Here is a 19,617-nt window from a genome sequence, read left to right as displayed (position 1 = left end):
GATCACAAGAAACAGTCCTTTTTTTTTATTCACGGTTCATTTCTTACATTGTTCAAGTACAAAGTTAAAATGCCTTTTTAATTATTTCATATTCATCAAGAGTAAAATATTCAGTAAAATAATAATAGTGCCTTTTCATTACTACGACAAACTTAAATACAGTCATTGTAAAGACAAACTTGATTTATACTCCTAACAATATATTTTTCTTATTTTCAGATAAAATTTTAGCACCTTTTGAAACACCAACAGGTCCTCCTTTTTCCTAAAATCTCATCTTTCCTTTAGTCCATGAGATGAGTGTCTGCATGCGCCACAGCATTGTATTTTTTAGGTGTTGTGCATGTATCTCTGCGTCTTTGTGTGTTTAATAACAGTGTTTGTGTGTTTTATGTGTTTGTTAATGTATCAGTGTTGAAAACAGCGCATCACTCAGCCTAAAAGCTGTTGATAGGCGAACAGAAACATCATCACCGCGTCACCCATCGTTTAAAAATATCGATTCCTTCCTCTCGCCTTTGTCTGACTGCACTCTCAAACAGACGCGTGTTGAAATGACACAAAATGAGCAAAAGTTCTGCTTCTGAGCCGCTGGTTTCCAGCTTTCTTGGCTTGTGGGCCTTTAACATGACGCAACAGGTGCTAGTTGTACAACACACACTACATTTGTAGCAGTTTCAACTCGCTTTTGCTTGAGAGTGTCCTTTAGCTCATCGGTTCAACAATTTCGTCCGGCATCCTTGGGTACAATAGAACAAGTCACTATACTAACTGTAATATATGCTTTCTCTAGCCTCTCTCTCTCGCTCCCCTCTAGGCTGAGACTGAACTGAACTGAGCACCAACCTGGAACAGTACACACACACAATAACAGATTATTATTGTAATTATTATTACCATGATTATTATTATCATTACTCCCTAATCTAACATGGAATCGGAGATTACACTGACTGACTGACATGCAGCACCTGGGGTTTGGGGAGGGGGGGATGGGGTTTGGGGGTCGGGAGCACCAAGCGACGCAGGGTGATGACATCACACCCGGCGGCGCCATGGGAAGCCTGATGGCAACAGGCGGCCGGCAAAAACACAGTGTGTATGCATGTGTGTGTTGTTGTTGTTGTTTTGTAGCGAAAGGAATCCAGAGAAAGCTTGAAAGTCAGCACTGTGTTTCCAGCATGTGTGTGTGTGTGTGTGTGTGTATAACCTGCAACAGCGCTGTAAAAAAGAGTTTAAGAGTTCAAAAAGCACCTGAAGGTTGGTTGTATAAACGGAGAGTAAACATGATGGGAAAAAAAAACTTAGTACCTGCTGGTTTATTGTTGGTTTTTATTGTAACTGTTTGTGCATATGTGTGTGTGTGTGTGTGTGTGTGTCAGCGTAGACTGTATGTGTCCAGTTGTTAGCTGGTATCTGAGGAGGGTCAGAACGTTGGAAGGCTTCCTGGAAAAAGATGGTCACCTGAAGACCATAAGCACCAGACTGAAAGAGATGTTTTCTCTAAAGACAGCCCTGTGTAAATAAGACATCAGTATAGGGATGTCCATACACACACACACAGTCTCTGATTTTCATTCCACGAAAAGCCTTTTTTTTTATACTTTCCAATTCCTATCCAAGTTGATCCAGAAGAAACCCAGAATCAGGTATTTGGTGTGAGGAAGTATCGGTTACTTACACAGAGCTGTCTGTTTCAGTCGCAGGAAGTAGAAAACCAGCATAGCGTCTACAGAGTAAACGTCGGCCTCTGGTTTCAGTGGATGTAGCTGCGATAACAGGAGGACATTTTTGGATGACTATGAAGCAGAGGAGCGTAACTGGAAGAGCTGGTGATCTAGTTTCCAGTTCATCACCAGACACTAAGGACACTGAGAAGACAAGAGAGGCTGTAGAGCAACAATCGTTTCGGTTTAAAGGGCTGCACTGGAGGTAGAAATAATCTCATTGGATCAATTAAAATTTGTTGGGTGGATTTTTTTTTATATATATATATATATGCACACACTGAGAGTGAACGCTTTGACGAAAGCATCAAAACGTAGTCTTTTGCAACGCCACCTTAAATGAAGGCACCAAACGCACAAAAACACAATTTTTCTGCTTCGCACTTTGTTTGCGATTCTGCAACACAATCTTTGCAAAACGCCACACACTGTGTGCACATTAGACGCACGTTTACGAAGGAAATCTGTTGCAATTATTGGGGAAAAACTAGTCAAAATGCAAAAACGACCCACACACTAACTCCAAGAGCGAGGACGAAGAGTTTAAGATGATTACCTCCAAAGTGTCTGCTTTGGCTTGTGTGTAGAGTTTTGAAACGATTCAGCAACACAAGAAAAAGGAAACACCCAACTGTAGAAGTAGAAGTCTGCTTGTTTTAAAACATCCAACATTTTGGTCTTGATATAAACTTCCGATTTTGACACAAAAGCAGACTTTAGTAATATCAGCGTCATAAAAAATGGCATAGTGTGCATATGTGTGTGTATTTAAACAATATTATAAAAGATGAAGATAAAATCTTTTAAACACCAATCAAACTAAAAATGAAAAGATGTCACTAGAAATTCATGATCTTGATCTTCATAATATTTGCTAACTGCTTCACCCCAGTTACAGAGCGTCACACGCTTGTGACGGTTAAAAACGAACCAGGCTACATAGAAAGACTACCTTATCGTCACTTCACAGTATAACTGTTTTTTTTTTACCTAGTCTAAGGATTCTCTCAGCAGTAACTTCCCCTCAACAGTACGTCAACATAATAAATATAGTGTCCTTATTTCACTCCTGACAAGTAATGATCCCATTAAGTTGGCCAGAGTTTAGTACAGGTATGTTTACTGGGACTAACTGTATCAGTAACATTCAACCTCAAAGGCCTACGTAACGTCGATCTACATCCTCCATCAGGCCAGAGACAGCATTACTAAAGAAGACATAAAGTATTATTCCAATTTTTGCTCCATTACGATGAAAATCGGTCATATGAGTACAGTTTACAGGAACCGATGCAATACAACAGCACTTCCACACGTTATCGAGTGAAAATACTTACTAGTGTGCAGAATATCACAGTATATTCACCAAAGCATAAGCTAACCTTGATGTACAATCGCGGCCTAAAATATTGCAAAAAAAAAAAACACCAACAAATAATGTATATTTAAAATGTTACTAAACAGTGGTAACAAATAACTACCGTATTAAAAGCAGACTTCATTCTGTATTTATTTTATACAATTTTCCCTAATCCAGTGACTGCTAACACAAAGGCTCGTTTCTCCCCGTCATGAATGTGTGTCCTTGCTATACACTCTCTGTATACTGGTGTCTCTGCCCACTAGAGGGCGCTCCAGACACTGTACAAGTAATTTCCATCAGCAACATGCAAATCAATATCACAGGTCTTATATTTTGTCTGAATTGTGTACCAATATGTAATATATACGTAATTATATTCCTCTTGTTAATTGTGATTTGTAACCCTAACCCCCCCATTTATATTTATATGTATTTAAGGACTCCAGGAAGTTCTTTAGTGGGAGCTTATAGGGATTCTAGAAACAAGGTGAGGTTAACAGACATGAAAACAAAGTATAAAAAGAAGTATAGAACCCCAAACTGCTGTGGTATCCCCAATAATTGACTCATTAATTTCAGTATTTCATATCGCAGGAATCACTGAAGATGAAGACTTTTATTTGGTGGGGTTTTTTTTGCCACACAAACCTTTGATGATTTATTTTTAACTCCAGAGCAGCTTATCCACAAAGAAAACAGAGCAAATTACAATCTGATGTTAAAAAAAAGCTTCACGCGACTCTCTGATCATAGTTGCCTTGTTGCGTTTTTCTTTTGGGCTCACTGAAGTTGATAAATACATCGATCTTAAAAGTTCACCTCTCTTGCTTAGTGTCGGCTCCAGCTGCTTGTAAGCTTTTGGTTTAACGCAAAACTGTAACCACTGAAACAAACAGAGACCATCCGGTCTCCAAGAGCACCGAAAACTTTAAGTGTTGTATTAAAGTTGCACCATTTGAATTCTATCGCGGCCTGACCAGCACCATGAGCGTTAACTGGTATGTGTGTGTGTGTGTGTGTTTGTATATTTGTGATCATTGCACTGTAACACACCAGCTGCTGTCACTATACATGAATACAGTTAAGTGTTTTTCGGTTCAGAGGGATTTACTGGTGTGTTGGTGTACTCGGAGAGAAGTTGGAAACAGAAAAAAGTCGGGGCTTGTTGTCGGGTTTGGACCCCCCGGAGGTTTGAACTCTAGCTGCTATGATACAGTAAAGCCAGAAGACACCAGTTTCAAGGTTGGACAGGACGTTTGTGTGTGAAGACAGTACAGACACTCTGCACATGTGTGTGTGTGTGTGTGTGTGTGTTAATCAGCAAGGTAGCACCTGGGGACTAAGGTCAGCCTGTGGTCTACATGGTATCTAGGGAAGCAGTCCTTTACAGTATGCATGTGTGTGTAGATGTGTGTATGTCCAGTCATCTCTGTCATCCTGTGTCAGCCAACCTTCATGTACTAGCTGTTTATGTGTGTGTGTGTGTGTGTGTGTGTGAGACAGAGAGAGTTGGTGTGTGACTAGTTGCAGGCGAAGTACTCCTTGAGCGGGGCGAAGAGGTGTCTGATAACGGGGACGCTCCAGGAACGTCCCAGCAGCCTTTGCCTGGCCAGACGACTCATGTTGGACACGTCGGTGTAGTGGACGGGGAAACCGAACACCCTGGGGACACATGCACACCACATTTGATTATTATATTTAGTAAAAAACAATTAGGGAATAAATCATGTCATCCATTCATTGACAGAAAGTTAATCACAACCTTTTTCAATAATTGATGGATCATTTATTAGTCAAGCAGCCAAACATTCCTTAATGTGTTTATCAATGTTAATTGGCAAATTTGTAGGTTCTGAACTATTGGTCGGAGAAAAAACAACAGCAATTTGAAGAGCAAATGATGAATAAATGAATAAAGTAAATGATTGTAAGTTGTATAACACAATGTTTGACCCGACAAACCTACTCTAGCATAATGTAGGTTCTAATTTTCTGATTGAAATAAAAAGTGATTAAAATACATCTTGAATTTTAAAAGGTAAAAGTCGTAGTTATCGTTCAAACTATAACTTTTACTTAATTAGAGACTCATAATCCACAGCTCATCACTTTCTATTATTTATTCAGCAAACCTCTTGGCTTTTGTCTTTGTAAAGTTCACACAAACGCACGAGCGCCAAAGCAAACGCCGATTCGCCTTCAATCTGGACATTTAGAGAACTAGCGATTTGTTGAAACATTCTTTTTGCCTTTATTCAGAGAGGACAGCATGAGGGTAGAAGGCAGGAGAATGAGGGGGGGCGACATGCAGAAAGGACTATCCGTCGCCCCAAATAGGGATTATTTTGTGGGTCATAGTCAGTAAAACATCTGTAAATGATATCATAATGCTGCAGTAAATGACTTATTCTTATTTTAAGCCTCTAATTTGCGTTTAATTTGAGTTGTTTTCACGGGAAACTGTTTTAATGTTTCACAAAAACATACAGGAAGAGATGATTGCACGTCTGGATTGGGCTTCAATGTGTTAGAAACACACATTTCAATCAGTTGCTTCATAATTAGGGGACACACAGAGATAGAACAGTGATCCAAATGGAGACACAAGCACACGTGACTGTACCTTTCCATCTCGGTACACCAGAGGATGTCCTCCTTGTTGTCCATGAAGACGGGGAAATGCTCGTCTTTCCCCTGCTTCACAGAGTTGGAGCGTGTCGTTATCGTGCGCAACTTCTCAAACTGGAATTAACATCCAGAACCAAACACACACAAAGACACAAACACAGACAGACACACACACACACACACACACACACACACACACACAAACCCTTTTTTTAATCCTACAGCTATTTCCTTTTTTTACGATGCATTATGATTTGGAAAAGTCATCGTTCACAAATGAGTATTTGCTTAAGAAATGGCTGGTAGAGAAAAAGTGAGACAGTAGCAGTACAGTTGGTACATGTATGCTGAATTACTCCACAGTCTGTGTGTAATATACTGTTTATATATATGCCGTAAGGAAAAATGGTACATTTTCTTACATCCCAGAGAGGAAACTTTAAGAGTTTAAGGTGGATCAGCTGAATTTCCATTATCGGGATAATTGTAAATATGTGAGTCTAGCTCTGTATCATGGTAGAGAAGTGAAAAATAAAGACGATAGATTTAAGAAGATACAGGATACAAAAATACACCTTATGATTTATGATCATTTTAGGATCATTTGATTGAAAGGATGTTCCCAAAAATCTGTAACACAATAAAAAGTATGTTTTGCTGCCATTTTAAGATTATTGGGACGATATCGTGAATCATTTTGGTGAATTATTTTGGAAAAGCTAATCATGACCGTCCCATGCCTTAGATGAGATGATGCGGGCGTATCAGTTTATTCCCAAACTTTTCCCAGTTTTTCTTTTTCTATCCATCCAATAGAAAGTAACAAGTCTTTTTACTTATCATATGATAATGAGCACAGGTCATGGGTGCATAAAGAGAACTGGGTACAGCCCACAGAGCAAACGCACTAGCGCTTCCTTTAGCCCCGCCTCCCAGCCCTCAGTCCAGCATGTTCTCAGGATCATCACATGAACAGGGGATGGAAAATAATCTGGATTTAATGATGAGGGCTATTCAAGGGTTCCTACTGGGAAGTTGAGTTTTACGTCTCTTTCATAATGTCTATGGGGGGAAATAGTCTTGTTTGGCATCACGCGTTGGACCCGGAAATGATAAGTTCACCGTTAAGCAACTATGTCAAATGTTTTTTTCAGAGCCCGGCGCTCTTTGTGGGGGCTTGGCACAGACACACACACTTATACAAACACATTCACAGCGGTGGATACATACCTTGGCTGTGCGCCCGTGCTCCAGGCACTCCTGTAGGTCCAGCTTGTCATTTGTCATGGCTGTCAGAGGTCTGAAACGGGGACCAGAATGAAAGCTTTGATGAAAAAAAATCAGATATGCAACGGACAAAACTGAAAGTGAACCCATCGTGACAATGACGCGTGCCAGCTTGTATCACCTGGACATGCCTGGCAGGTTTCCCCAGAAATAGCGAGCGCGGTGGGCAGCAGACACTTCTTTTGCGTCGATCATCACTGGGTTACACTAAAGAGGAGCAGCGGGGTTACTTCCTGTTTTACTCAGTATGAACAGCTTCCTGTCCTTCATTCTGTACGTCTGTCTATATTATCATAGGATGAGATGTTTATTTGTGTCCTTATAATTATGATTAAATAGTAAAAGGCATTTGCTCAAGTTTAATGTCTTAGATAAGATAAGTCTTTATTGCTAACAGTTTATTATGTGTTTATTTATATTCTCAGAGACCGAGGACCTGTGAGGAGCTTAAAAAAAATCTCTTATTTTAATTCTGAAGTGGCCGTGTTCCTGCTAGTTCACCTCTAAGAAGCGGGAGATGTCCCGTTTGTCGCTGACTCCCATAGCGACCACGTTCTCAAACAGCCAGTAGAACGGGCGCTCGTCGCCCGGCTTCGGCCGAGCCTCGTGCAGCAGCCGGTAAAACTCGAAAAACAACCGGCCAGTTCCCTCTGCGGGAGGGGAGAGCAAGTTCAGCTTCCACACTTCAATTCACACAAAAATCATTATTTAATTGAATTTCCCTCCAAGCTTTGTCAACACGGACAGATTCGAAGACCGCTTCTCACCGAAGAGGCCTTTCCTTGCAGGGTTGACTATGGAGAGGTCGTTGCAGGGGCTTCCTCCTATCACCAGGTCAAAAGGCCCCCACTCATCGATCTAACGTCAGCACAGAGGGGTTACGAGGCAGCGTGTAAGATGAAATAAGCATTTACCTTCATGCTGTGTTCACACTTGAATGCATCTGTTGTGATCTGATAGCAAAGAGGAGTTGGACTCACGTGTTTGCGCGTTACGTTGCGTACGTCACCCACGTACATGATGCGACCGTGGTGTCGGACCATGCCGACGGTAATGGAGTCCTCGCACACCTCAGACGCCACGTACTTGTCAACCTGCATGCCCAAATCCTTCAGCACCAACAGACCTGAGACACACACACACACAAAATACACACATTCATTCAATGTTAAAAACTAAAACAATTATTTCCCTCAAAAGAAATTCAATCATTCTGCATTATGTGGGATAATTCCATGTCTTTAACACACACTTGAAATGATTAGTTGAATAACTGATTAGTCGATCAGCAGAAGTCAGTCAGTAACAGCTTTTTAATGGATCAATCATTTCATGCTGGGATTTTTCTGATGCTAATGTTAAACTGAACAATTAGTCAATGAGTTGAATAAACGACCGCAGCCGTCTTAGCGGCTTTGAGAGACTGTACTTGGATATGATGGTGCTGTGAGATAAATGCTAACATGTTATTAGGGTTCTTACATCAGTTATTATATGCAGCTGTAAGTTACTTTGTGCTACACAAGAAAAAATAGAAAAAGCTTTAAAAAAAATTCATTAAATGATGAAGTTGAACTTTCCATGAATGTCACGGCAATCCATCTAATAGTTGTAGAATATTTCAGTCTAGAAGTGGTGTCTATTAATCAATAGATGAATGGATACCCGACTCATATTGTACCTGTTGCTATGCCGTCAAACAGGGAGAGAACTCTGATTGGTTTCCTCTTCTCTGCTGAAACTGGAGGATACAACTTGGCTGGCTCCTAAAAGAGAGTTAAAAGGGCAAGATCAGATCTTTACAGCATTTAGAACGAGCTGCACAAAATACATCGGGTTTAGTCCTGATGATGATCATTTCAAAGTGAATATGGTCCGTTTTGATGTGTTTCGGCCTTCATGGATCATTTATAGCTGAGCAGACACCTTGCTGATCCCCAGATATGAATATTTCCCGTTATACTGTGATGTATTTTGCTGAATTCCACCATCAAGCAGGTTCGATGAGGATTGCAAATATAGCAAATTAATCAAAAAGCACTGAATTGACTTGCATCATGTTGTCAGGACAGGGTTGGTGTACTTTAGTATAGTACAGAAGTACAGGCAAGTATAAGAGTAGCCGTGTCTGGAGTGTGACACATTAGTAAATTTAATTAGTAAATTAAAGGAAATATTGCCATTTCATTTCTTTTATTTTCAAGTTTTTTAACAGTAATTTTTAAGCTAATTTAATGACGCATTGCATGCAACTCTACTGTTCCTGGATTCATGACGCCACCTGCTGTCATAATCAATGTATTCAAGTACTGTACTTTGAGTATTACCACTTCGTACTTCTACTGCGCTACATTTTGGCCAACATTGTACTCAAAGATGGGGTATGTAATCCTGTTCAGAAGCACTTTTTGTTATACTGGGTGAAATGGCCTGTCTAATTTCAGGTGGATCAGTACATTATGTCATCAGGAAAAGGAACGGAATCAAACAGAGCTCTGTGGCCGCCGTGGGACTGAGAAAACAAACAACCAATCTGCGCCCCTCGCACCGAAGGGCGTGGATTGGTCGGAGTAAAAAACCAATCAGATGCTTTCATGTCTAGTTCTGCACCCGCCCTCCCCGCCTAAGCGTGAGTTCACAGCCTTCACGTCTCGCTGATGCCGGAAGAATCACTGACGGGAGGGCGGGGAGGGGGGGGGGACTTAGAGGAGGCAGGAGGAGATGCTATTTTCAAATCTTGCTAGCTTTCTTGCTAGCTTTCTTGCTAGCTTTCCAACATTACATACCCCAGCTTTAACTCTTGTACTACATGATTTGATAACTTTAGTAACTATTTACTTTAATTACCAATGATCAATTATGATATATCATTATAGATTAAGCTACCCTGCGTTAAATAAAGTTATTCAAATGTGCTCCTCTTTTCCCGGATGCAAATTATAGCGACGCACATATTAATACATCAATTCATTCATGTAATAATGATTATGAAAGAGTGAACTGGAGCTGTGGCTTCTGTATATATATATATATATATATATATATATATATATATAGGCATGCATACAAACATGGGTCTATACTGGGGAGTGGAAGAGGTAAATGTGTATCATATGTAAAGAACAGAACTAGAACGAAAGGTAACTGTCGGACTCACAAAGTCCTGTTCGTGGTTGTTGGCGAAGAAGTGTTGTAGCCTGGAGGGCCAGTCGTCCCGTCGCCGCAGTAACCCGTAGGCGCTCCGGGAGCCACACATGTAGCAGTTCCAGGGGTCTTCTTTGATGGCCACCGCCGCCGAACCAGCTCCGACCAGCAGATCCACACACTCCACACAGAAACACCTGCACACACACTCACCATGAGACTTTTTTACCAGAGCGGTTTTCATCATGTGCTTTTCTTTTCATCTCGTCGACTGATTTGATCCCCTCGTTTCGCTGGATAATATTTTGTTTGTGCTCAGTATCTGACCAGATGATGTTTATTATGCCGACTCCAGCGGTGCAACGTCACTGTAAAATATCTTTTGAGGTACTTGTACATTCATGAATATTTTATGCCACTTTAATGGAAGCCATTTTTTTACTTTTTAATTTACTGCATTGGCAACATTAGTTACTTTGCAGGTTATGAATAAAACTAAATCAAGTTATAAATTATGTGGTATTATTATTATAATGTATTAAGCAACGCAGCACTATGTAAAGTAGTTGATATATGCGCCAACTTTACAAACTGCACCATTAAAGTGATAATATTTAATATATATACATTAACGCATCACTTATTAGAATATGGTAATATTGTTGTATAGATTTTATTATTGTGAAATGGTACTTTACTTTTGGTACTTTGTGAAGCTGATACTTTGCCTTAAGTAAGTCCACCAGTGGTCACATGTCATTACACGTCTCTATAAACTGTAATAGTATCAAATAAACAGCAAAAATGCTTAAAAAAATTAAATTAAATATATCAAACAAACAAAAAAACTTTATGAATATTGTAGGGACTTACTTTTCCTTTTAGATTTTGAATGCAGGAGAGTATTTTTTACAGTGTAGTATTGCCGCAAAGTACTTCTTCCACCACTGACCACCAAATATCTGCTGTGTTTCATGTTTACAGCGATGAGGTAAGAGCCTGGATGCCAAAATAAACTGTATATTGACATAAATAAACCTACTCCACATACATCTTCTGATTCAGCTGCTGATGAAAGGAGCTCTACTTTATCTCACGGTTTTGTCATTTCGGGGTAAATTGTTTATGTCGGACATGAAATCAAAACCTTCTCCTGACCACAAGAGGAAGCTCGTCGATCCCAAACCCACCAGTGTGTACACCCACGGTGTTGTACTGACCTGCAGCAGTTGTTGTTGCCACACATGAGCACCTCCCTGCCTCCACAGCAGATGGTGCAGTAGGACTGGTAGCCGTCGTCGTCGTACTGGTAGGCACACTCCAAGAACGAGTTCTGCCAGAAAAGCAGAAAAACAGAGTGAGGGGAGCGGCGGAGAGGGGTTGTCTTTGTGGTCCACCTGACTTATCTCTGTTTTATATCCATGTGAGTTTAATGGATTCGCATATTTGACTGTTGGTCAAACAAATCAAGCAATCTCAAGATGACACTGTGTGCTTGGGGGAATTTATTTTCTATTTTTTGTCATATTTATAGACACAAGACAATAATGATAATTCATTAGTCGCAGCCTTAGTCTGTATGCAGAAGTGCTTGGTACATGTATTTTTAGTTTGCTTCCTGTGTGTATCCATCTATTTAAAAAAATGATATCAATATCACACTATCATATATACATATATATATATATATATAAACATGCAACATGACTTATATATATGATAACAACATAATTTTGCAATTTACTATGTACTCAAATGAAGTATTTTCTTGTTATTGGGAGGTTTCTTACTTTGCAGCCCTGACACATCGCTCCTCCAAAGAGTGGATGCTCCAGAGTGACGTTGAGGCTTCCACAGGAGATGCAGATATCTGAATAAACACAGACTACTTTATTACTTCATTACTATATTATTTATATAAATGGAAGGATTTAAAGGTACGTTAAGTAAGACTTTTAATGCCCCTCAAAAAAACACAATGTGCTGAGACACAAGAAGGACTTTTTAGGTGCTGTGATTTATAATTATTATCTATTTTGGCCTTCCTTCCAGTACACCACTGAATTACATTTGCTGCATAAACACATCAGCTAAATGCCAACAATGTAAACAGGAACACATGTTCCGGAGATGTTGAGCCCTGAACTACAAAAACACTTGAAACGTTCCAGAAAGATGCTTGAAATAAATCTGAAACTTTTACCATCTATGTTCCTGGTCTTCTTTTTGACCTCACATATGAGCCTCTCTGAAACAAAAACATATGTAAGAACACATCAACACACTATTTCAATGTGAACAGACTTCATAAAAGAAACAAGAACGTGCATAAAAAGCATTCAGGTAAATGTTGCCGTTATCATTCTAGTATATATTAATATTCTGGACGTTCCACTGTAGGAAAACTATGAGCAGAATAAAACATATAGGTGTTTGCTGCACACCAAAACTCAAAACTTCATTTCTACAGTTTTAAGACCTCGCTAACTCCTCCACAACTTGTGGGTTAATTTTCAAACATAAGCCGATTCGGCTGAAATGTGTGTGTGTGTTTACCTCTGGTCCCCTCATCGATCACCTCTCTGATCTTTGCTTTTTCGGCGGCGTTCTTGCGCGGTTTCTTGGCGGGTGGAGGCGTGTATGCTGCCTCAGGCTCCGCCCACATCTCTGGATACACTTCCTTATATGGATTCTGTTCCTCTGCGGGAGTGTGAGAACAGAACAAACATTGTCCTTCGTGGTCTTTCATATCATAGGGGAGCAATAATGACTGTGAACTGGGTTAAAGCTGTGGAGTCGCTGGGAGACTCAGGACGATGACTCTAAATTGCTGTATGTGTGTGTTTTTCTTTTTGATATGTTAAATCAAATATGTGCGTACCCTCTGGAGGCTCCAGTGATTGTGGACCTTTGGGTAGGAAGCCGGTCATGGCCCACTCTATCATCTGCCTGGTTTGAACCTCCATCCCATCCCCATCATCGCTCGCATCACAGGAAGGAACAGGCCTCCCCGCCCGAACACTGGCCACCTACACACAAAACAAACACCCGGTACAGAAACATTAAAAGCCACCTCAGATAAGAAGCGTACATTTACATTAAGCGGACAAGAGAAAAGAAGAAATAATGATCACTTACAATAAAGAAATGAGGGGAATGAGCTGGATTAAAAAATAACCCACAGAAATGTGAGATGTACCCACATGTTACCACTTATAAACCGCGGGCAGAGCTAGAAGAGAACACTACCTCCACCAATGCAAATGCAGATCTGGTTACATAACAGAGGAATGAGTAAAATCTGATCTTTAGACCTGCGCACTTACATTTTATACTTTTGTCTTTTTGATGTTTCATCCAGAGAGAAGAACAATAAGTTCAGCAACAGAATGGTATTTTTAGTCAGCCATGAGAAGGGACTCGACACCCCACACTCCCTGACGTTAAAGGAGCAGAGTTAGAACAGGAGGCTTGTTTACCTGCAGAGCCTCGAAGATGGCTTTCCGATACATTGACTGTTTGTTGTACGTGGGCTGGTGGAAGGCAGATGAGAAAGAGCTCAGAAGCATCAGCTTCTCCACGCAAACCTGCGGAACAAAGAAATGATGTGTCATCGGAGAGAGTGTCTTCAAGTTCAGAAGAAAAAAAGCCAGAAATGATTGGAGAAAGCAAAAAAAAAAAAAAAGCTTCTCAACAAGTCCTTTCCTAAATTAAGGTCATTTTGTGTGCTGCAGTGAAAATTGATCGTTTCAGGAAAGATGTCTCGTAAAGGCGAGGTGCTTTGGTGCAGGGTTATGTCTTATGGGGGTTTCTTTATTCAAATTTGAATAAGTCAAAAGAAAAGAGATCATCTTATATCAAAACAAAGCAAATGATCATGTTGAATGTGGAGCAAAGAAGAGCCAAATTACTTCTGTGTAAACTTCACTCCGCTGTTGACTTTACACACATTGGACCAGTATTTGATCAACCAACGGGTCCCTCAATAAAACTACTCACCACGGAGAACTTGCCGTCTCCGAACCACATCACCCAGCGAGTCCCGTCTGCAGCTCGACTTCGGCCGCTCATCAACCAGGATACGATCCTGCCAGGCCACCAAGAGAAACCTCGCAGCTTCCCAAACACCAGGACACCGATGCCAAAACCCCGGCCATCCTGTCAGCACGCAGAAAACAAGGTGAGTCCAGTTTTACCCCGCACTCATGATGTAAGACGATGGAACAGCAGTCACCCAATATGTTTGTCCAGTTTTGACATTGAGAGACATCTTTCATTTACTACATCATTCATTTATCTTTGGACTTCTGCCAGCATCTAAAAGGTATTCAGTTATTTATAAGAAGAAAAGATTCTAATTTTCCATTTGCATCCACTAATGATAATAACCTGTGGGCACCAATTATTACTATGGTACAAGATTAAACCAAAACACAAACTTTTGGGTATACACTTCTCCAAAAATTACTGGTTAATTTATAGATTTTAATTAATCACCCGGTACTCATTCTCTCTGGGCGTGAGCCGTTCTCTCCTGGCAACTGGCTCCGGTGTCACGGCAACTGTCGGCGAGGCAGGGGCTGTGTGTTGTTGTGAAGGGGGAGGGGCTGGGCTGGCAGACTCCTCCTCTTTCTGGCAGTCACCCTCTGATAGTTCGTCCATCATGTTCATCTCCGCCTCTCTGTAAGCCCGTCGCTCGGCCTGTGAGGAAAGAACATTCATTTATTTTGTTTATTGACATGTGTCTTTGCCTTTTTAAGCTTGCTGAATTGTACATCTATACTTGCAAAATGTCGGGACCTGTTCCCGTTAAAGTTAACTACAGTACAAAGCAATAAAAGGCAACACAAGCAGGGCCACCGTGGGACAAGCACTCAAGTTAAATAGGCAATAATTCCTCATTAATCCAATATGAGCTCATTGAAAATTAGAGAAAAAAAAGACACTGACTCTCATTTCAAGTGGTGAATATTTATTCTGAACTGTGGAAATGATTGCTTAGATTAACTCTTGCCGTGGGAACAGTCGTTTGGCATTTCTAACCGTATCTGTGCATAATTACAAGACAAACAAAAGGGGTTTTACTATGAAACTCCTGCATGTTTTCCTACAGTCAACAGGTTTCACCATTTATGGCTGACATTTTGTCAAATTATCCTTTTGGGGAAAAACCTTCACATACTTCACTGCATGACCTCCTCCACCAGAGCTGATAGATTTACATAATAGAGTGAACATTTAGCTCTTTTATCCAGTATGGAGGATTTGCCACACTTCTGCATTTTCACATGAATAAACTTTTAGTTGAAGAAAAATACAATTGTAAGCTATTTTATGTGATTTTCACGTTTAACAACTCCTTATACATCAAACAATCAATCAATCAATGAAGCTTGATCTGAATAACAACATGATTGTCAAACTGATAATAAAACAATACAAATGAAAGACAATCTAACGCACATGAGAAACAAAAATGCTGAAAATATAATCATATAATCAATAAAATACACAAAAAATAAATAAAATGCAATAGATAAGAAAGCATTTTAAATTGTCCACTCCTCTCAGTATTAGTACTAACGATAATACTACTTATAATGAAGATAATGTAATTTATTCTACATGTGAGCGTGGCATCCAGTCGATATCCCATATTACAACCAGTTTATGGGACAGAAATTTCATTTTTTGCGTGTTTTAGTCAATTGCATTTGGGCTGTTGCTAACAGTGTTCAATGAATCTAATGTATGGAAACACTCAAACTGTGTGCTTTTATGTGCAGGTATTTGTTTTGTTCCTATATGTGTTAAGTTACAACACTGAACGATCTTTTTGTCAACTATCATATCAGCTCCAGCTGTCCTCACCATGTGAGACATTGCCTGCTGAGGACATCTTCCTCGTGTGTACCTTCAAAAGTCGCTCATCTATCACAGCCCTTTTGTTGTACTCCTGTTGGTCTGCAGGCACAAACACTGTCCCCCAAGGAGGTCCTATATAACTGATGTATTACGGTCTTCCCAGCTGATGTGGTAGCTGCTCTAGATCAAGGCCTCAGTGCCCCAGGCTGTAGGAACAATCCTTTAATTGTTCCTCTAAACAGGAAGTGAGTGGGGAGAAAGGGTGCGGCGGGGAGGCAGTTCATAGGGTTCAGGAGAGAGGGAGACAGAGGGAAGACACAGAGAGAGAGAGAGAGAGAGAGAGAGAGGGAGAGAGAGAGAGAGAGAGAGAGAGAGAGATACAAACAGGAAAAAGCGCAGCATGTTTAGTGGAGGACAGGAAGACAGACGATATACAGTACCAATTAAAGTCTGTTTTTTCCCTGTGGCAAGAAGGATTATTTACTATATATATAATATATACTCCTATAAACTTTATTTAGTTGGTTTAGCTTAGCCTGATGACTGGCTCACTAATTAACTTCATAAGTTGTTTGTTTAATCTGTTTAAATGTACAATAACAAAAAGTTGATGTGACATCTTAATTATTGAGCTTGAGAGGTGCTAGTAGGTGGGTTTTGTTACCTTTGGACAAAGCCAGGCTCACTGTTTCCTCCTGAGTCCCGTCTAGCTAAGCTAGGGTAACTCATTATGTTGCAGACCGCATTTGGGCCGTGGTCATGGCAACAACTGGCATCCACAGACAAGTTTGATCTAATTTTGAAGCGGAGCATCTGCAGATTATTTCCAGATATGTTATGTTAAAGTTAGCTACGATACAGGAATGAATGAATAAATCCATGTGTTTGTTATCATCCCGACTGTAAGAGACCTGCGAGAGAGATTCAACTTTTCTTTTCTAGAAGTAGTAAAAGTATTAGAAAAGCCACTAAATTACGTGCACTTCTACAGTAAACTCTGATTAGCCGTCATAGCCAGTGATAGATATCAAACTCTACTCATCGTACTGCTGATATTAGTTTGATTGACAAGTGTAGAAAGAAACAGACAAATCTTCAAAATGATGATGACCTCACGGGTTGCTACACCGCAAGGATGTCGCCGTGGCCCCGACATAAAAATCCCATGACTCCTTCTAAGCATTCCAGTAACCCAAAAACATTCTTCTTCTTAGTGGAGAAAACCATTTGTTTTCCACTTCAGCAGAGGCTTAAAATCCCAACCTAATGTTGTGAATGAGTGAAACGATTCTTCCAGAAAAAGAAGCAGAAAGGAAGGAATAAAGTTGTGAAGAAGAGGAGGGACGAGGCCATAAATTCAATGGAAGTGAGACGGTAAAATAGAGAGTGTCGGGTCATGACAGTTCTCTCCTTCGTTTGACCCAGAGGTTACAAGTTCACTCCCCCCCGCTCCCATTGACCTTTGACCTCATATAATCCCCATCAGCCTGCTACATGGATCATGGACCACACACACACACACACACACACGTATGCACTGTAAGGGAAACTCCACGTGTCATCACTAGTTTCCAAAACATCTGGGATGAATGAGAAGTCTGGTTTTTTTTTCTTCTTACAACTAAACTGACGTATCGGTGCGTATCAATATTTCATACAAACTGTTAGCAGGGTTTGTGTTGAAAATGAAGCATACGCAAAACTATACACATATTCTACTAAGAAATACACCATGTACATACAATATTCTGACACTAGGAAACAGAGAAGCTGCTCACAGTTGGAAAAACAACTTAAAGAGATTGTGGATGGTGGCAAAAAAAAGCTTTGAAAACAAAAAAATAAGTATTTAATCTTAGGAAAGGCCTTTGATATGTAATTGTTTATATATAATATTGGCAAATGACTGAGTGATTGGTCTTAAACTAAACTTTAAAAAGTATACTGATTAGTGTGTACTGAATAGAATCAGTATATTATGGATCTGGTACACGTGTATATTTTGCTTTTGAAATGAGCAACTTTTGTATTTCTTTTCAATATGTTGGTTGTCTGTGTTATTGCAAATATTTAATTAAACATTCATTTAACTTATTTAATTAATTTAAAATAATACAAATAATGCATATAATAATTATTTGTATCTGTAAGTTTCTTCAATTCATATTAACTGTTGAAAATGTTGGTGGCTTGTGTTTATAAAGCAGCTGCCTCGTGTTTCTTTTTTGATATTTCTCATTATTAATAGAAGTATTTATTACCAATCCCACGTATCGATTTTGCACACATAGCCTTTTAATGTGTCAACTGTGTGTTTGTTTTCTTATCTATGTCCTCGTTGACCTCAGAGGCAAGCCTCAGCCTACGATACCTTTGCAGGGACAAATTAAGTCGTATTAAGTGTAATTGTGTTGAACAAGAGCACACACGCTACACAAAGTAGTCTGAGCAACACCAAGTTCTGCTGCTGCAACGCCATCATGGGGGAAAATAACTGCTATTATTGTAGTTTGCAAAAAATCTTTCCATATGCCGCCAATGAAAAGACACAAGTTGAACAGTATGAATGGACTACTTGGGGCGTCTGTAGTTCACAGGTACAGTGATCTGAGTTTTCACCTCATCTCTCCCACACTTGGCTGTTGTTGTTGTGAAGGATACTTTTCTGTCAACATCTGGACAGGGTGCTTCTCATTACAAGACTTGGACCTGACTCGTGTTGCTATGAGATATAAGGCCAAAATCCTGCCTATCGGATGTTGTTGCCTGGCAACATCAGCTGATTTAAACAGTCAATCAGGAAGCTTTGCTGCTTTCGGGGATGCAGATGACTCAGTGGTAACAGACCAATCTGGATTCTGACTCTATTAGGCAACACTGTGAGGGTCTATACACTACTGCCTGATTATATTTGTACTGCAGTAAAAGATTGGGTCACACAGCACCATTAAAGTATTATTTTTTTTGGATATTTCAAAAATGTCTGGGTTTGTGGCTACATTTCTTTTCATAATGTCTGTTAGACTAAGAAGACGACTAAGATTAGACTAAAAAGAAAGGATGTCCTGTTAAATACTGATAGCCTGTTTCCCCAAATACTCTCCTGAGATACTACAGGGATTTTAATTTACCCACTAACCTATAAAAAGGTCCAATAATTAGGTCAGTTGGCAGGTTTTTAAGTGGAAGGTCTCCATCCTGCAAACTGCTATGGTGACATTGTTTGCTAAATTACCTGAAACATAATGTATATTTGGCATTCCTGTACTACAATGTCTTGTTTCTCATTGGCCAACTTGCATGCCAATACAGACACAGATCACTGAAAAGCTAAAATCACCATAAGATGCCGATGTCTTGGGTGTATCACATTGTATGAAACATGTCGAGGTATTCGAGTTTTAGAAGAAGTGCTCGGTGTCGTAATAGAAAACTGAAGCACGCGGAAGAAAACAGGGCAGAGAGAAGTTGTAAAGTCGTGAGTTACAACTTTGAACTTTGACGAACCCCGTGGCCTGGTCACTTTTAGTACAGCCCCCTTGACCTCTGACCCCTCACCCAGCGACCTCGCCAATGAGCCATTTCTTATAACCACACCCCCCT

The 19,617-nt window shown here is 40.1% G+C and overlaps 1 protein-coding gene across 9 annotated transcripts in view; it reads right to left on the bottom strand.

Annotated features, from left to right (window-relative positions):
• Nucleotides 1-2: 2 nt before the first annotated feature.
• Nucleotides 3-19,617, bottom strand: part of LOC311027276 (DNA (cytosine-5)-methyltransferase 3A-like) — a 48,925-nt gene continuing 29,310 nt past the window's right edge. For 3 of the 9 annotated variants that reach the window (XM_084031212.1, XM_084031219.1, XM_084031218.1), the window contains 17 exons: nt 14,647-14,850; nt 14,149-14,307; nt 13,629-13,736; nt 13,031-13,178; nt 12,706-12,849; nt 12,353-12,397; nt 11,940-12,019; nt 11,370-11,482; nt 10,163-10,346; nt 8,687-8,771; nt 7,986-8,131; nt 7,773-7,863; nt 7,507-7,655; nt 7,127-7,212; nt 6,949-7,042; nt 5,714-5,832; nt 3-4,752 (listed from right to left, as the gene is read on the bottom strand). In XM_084031212.1, coding sequence (XP_083887338.1) covers nt 4,611-4,752; nt 5,714-5,832; nt 6,949-7,042; nt 7,127-7,212; nt 7,507-7,655; nt 7,773-7,863; nt 7,986-8,131; nt 8,687-8,771; nt 10,163-10,346; nt 11,370-11,482; nt 11,940-12,019; nt 12,353-12,397; nt 12,706-12,849; nt 13,031-13,178; nt 13,629-13,736; nt 14,149-14,307; nt 14,647-14,850 — 2,097 coding nt within the window. In that variant the 3' untranslated portion in view covers nt 3-4,610. The remainder of the gene's footprint in view (nt 4,753-5,713; nt 5,833-6,948; nt 7,043-7,126; nt 7,213-7,506; nt 7,656-7,772; nt 7,864-7,985; nt 8,132-8,686; nt 8,772-10,162; nt 10,347-11,369; nt 11,483-11,939; nt 12,020-12,352; nt 12,398-12,705; nt 12,850-13,030; nt 13,179-13,628; nt 13,737-14,148; nt 14,308-14,646; nt 14,851-19,617) is intronic. The other 6 variants (XR_014598588.1, XM_084031214.1, XM_084031215.1 and 3 more) reach the window with 6 other exon arrangements.

This window comes from Eutrigla gurnardus, assembly GCF_963514095.1.
Source record: "Eutrigla gurnardus genome assembly, chromosome: 16".
In the NCBI taxonomy this organism is placed as follows: domain Eukaryota; kingdom Metazoa; phylum Chordata; class Actinopteri; order Perciformes; family Triglidae; genus Eutrigla; species Eutrigla gurnardus.
The sequence above is the reverse complement of the archived record's forward strand: the minus strand, read 5'-3'. Positions and strand labels throughout refer to the sequence as shown.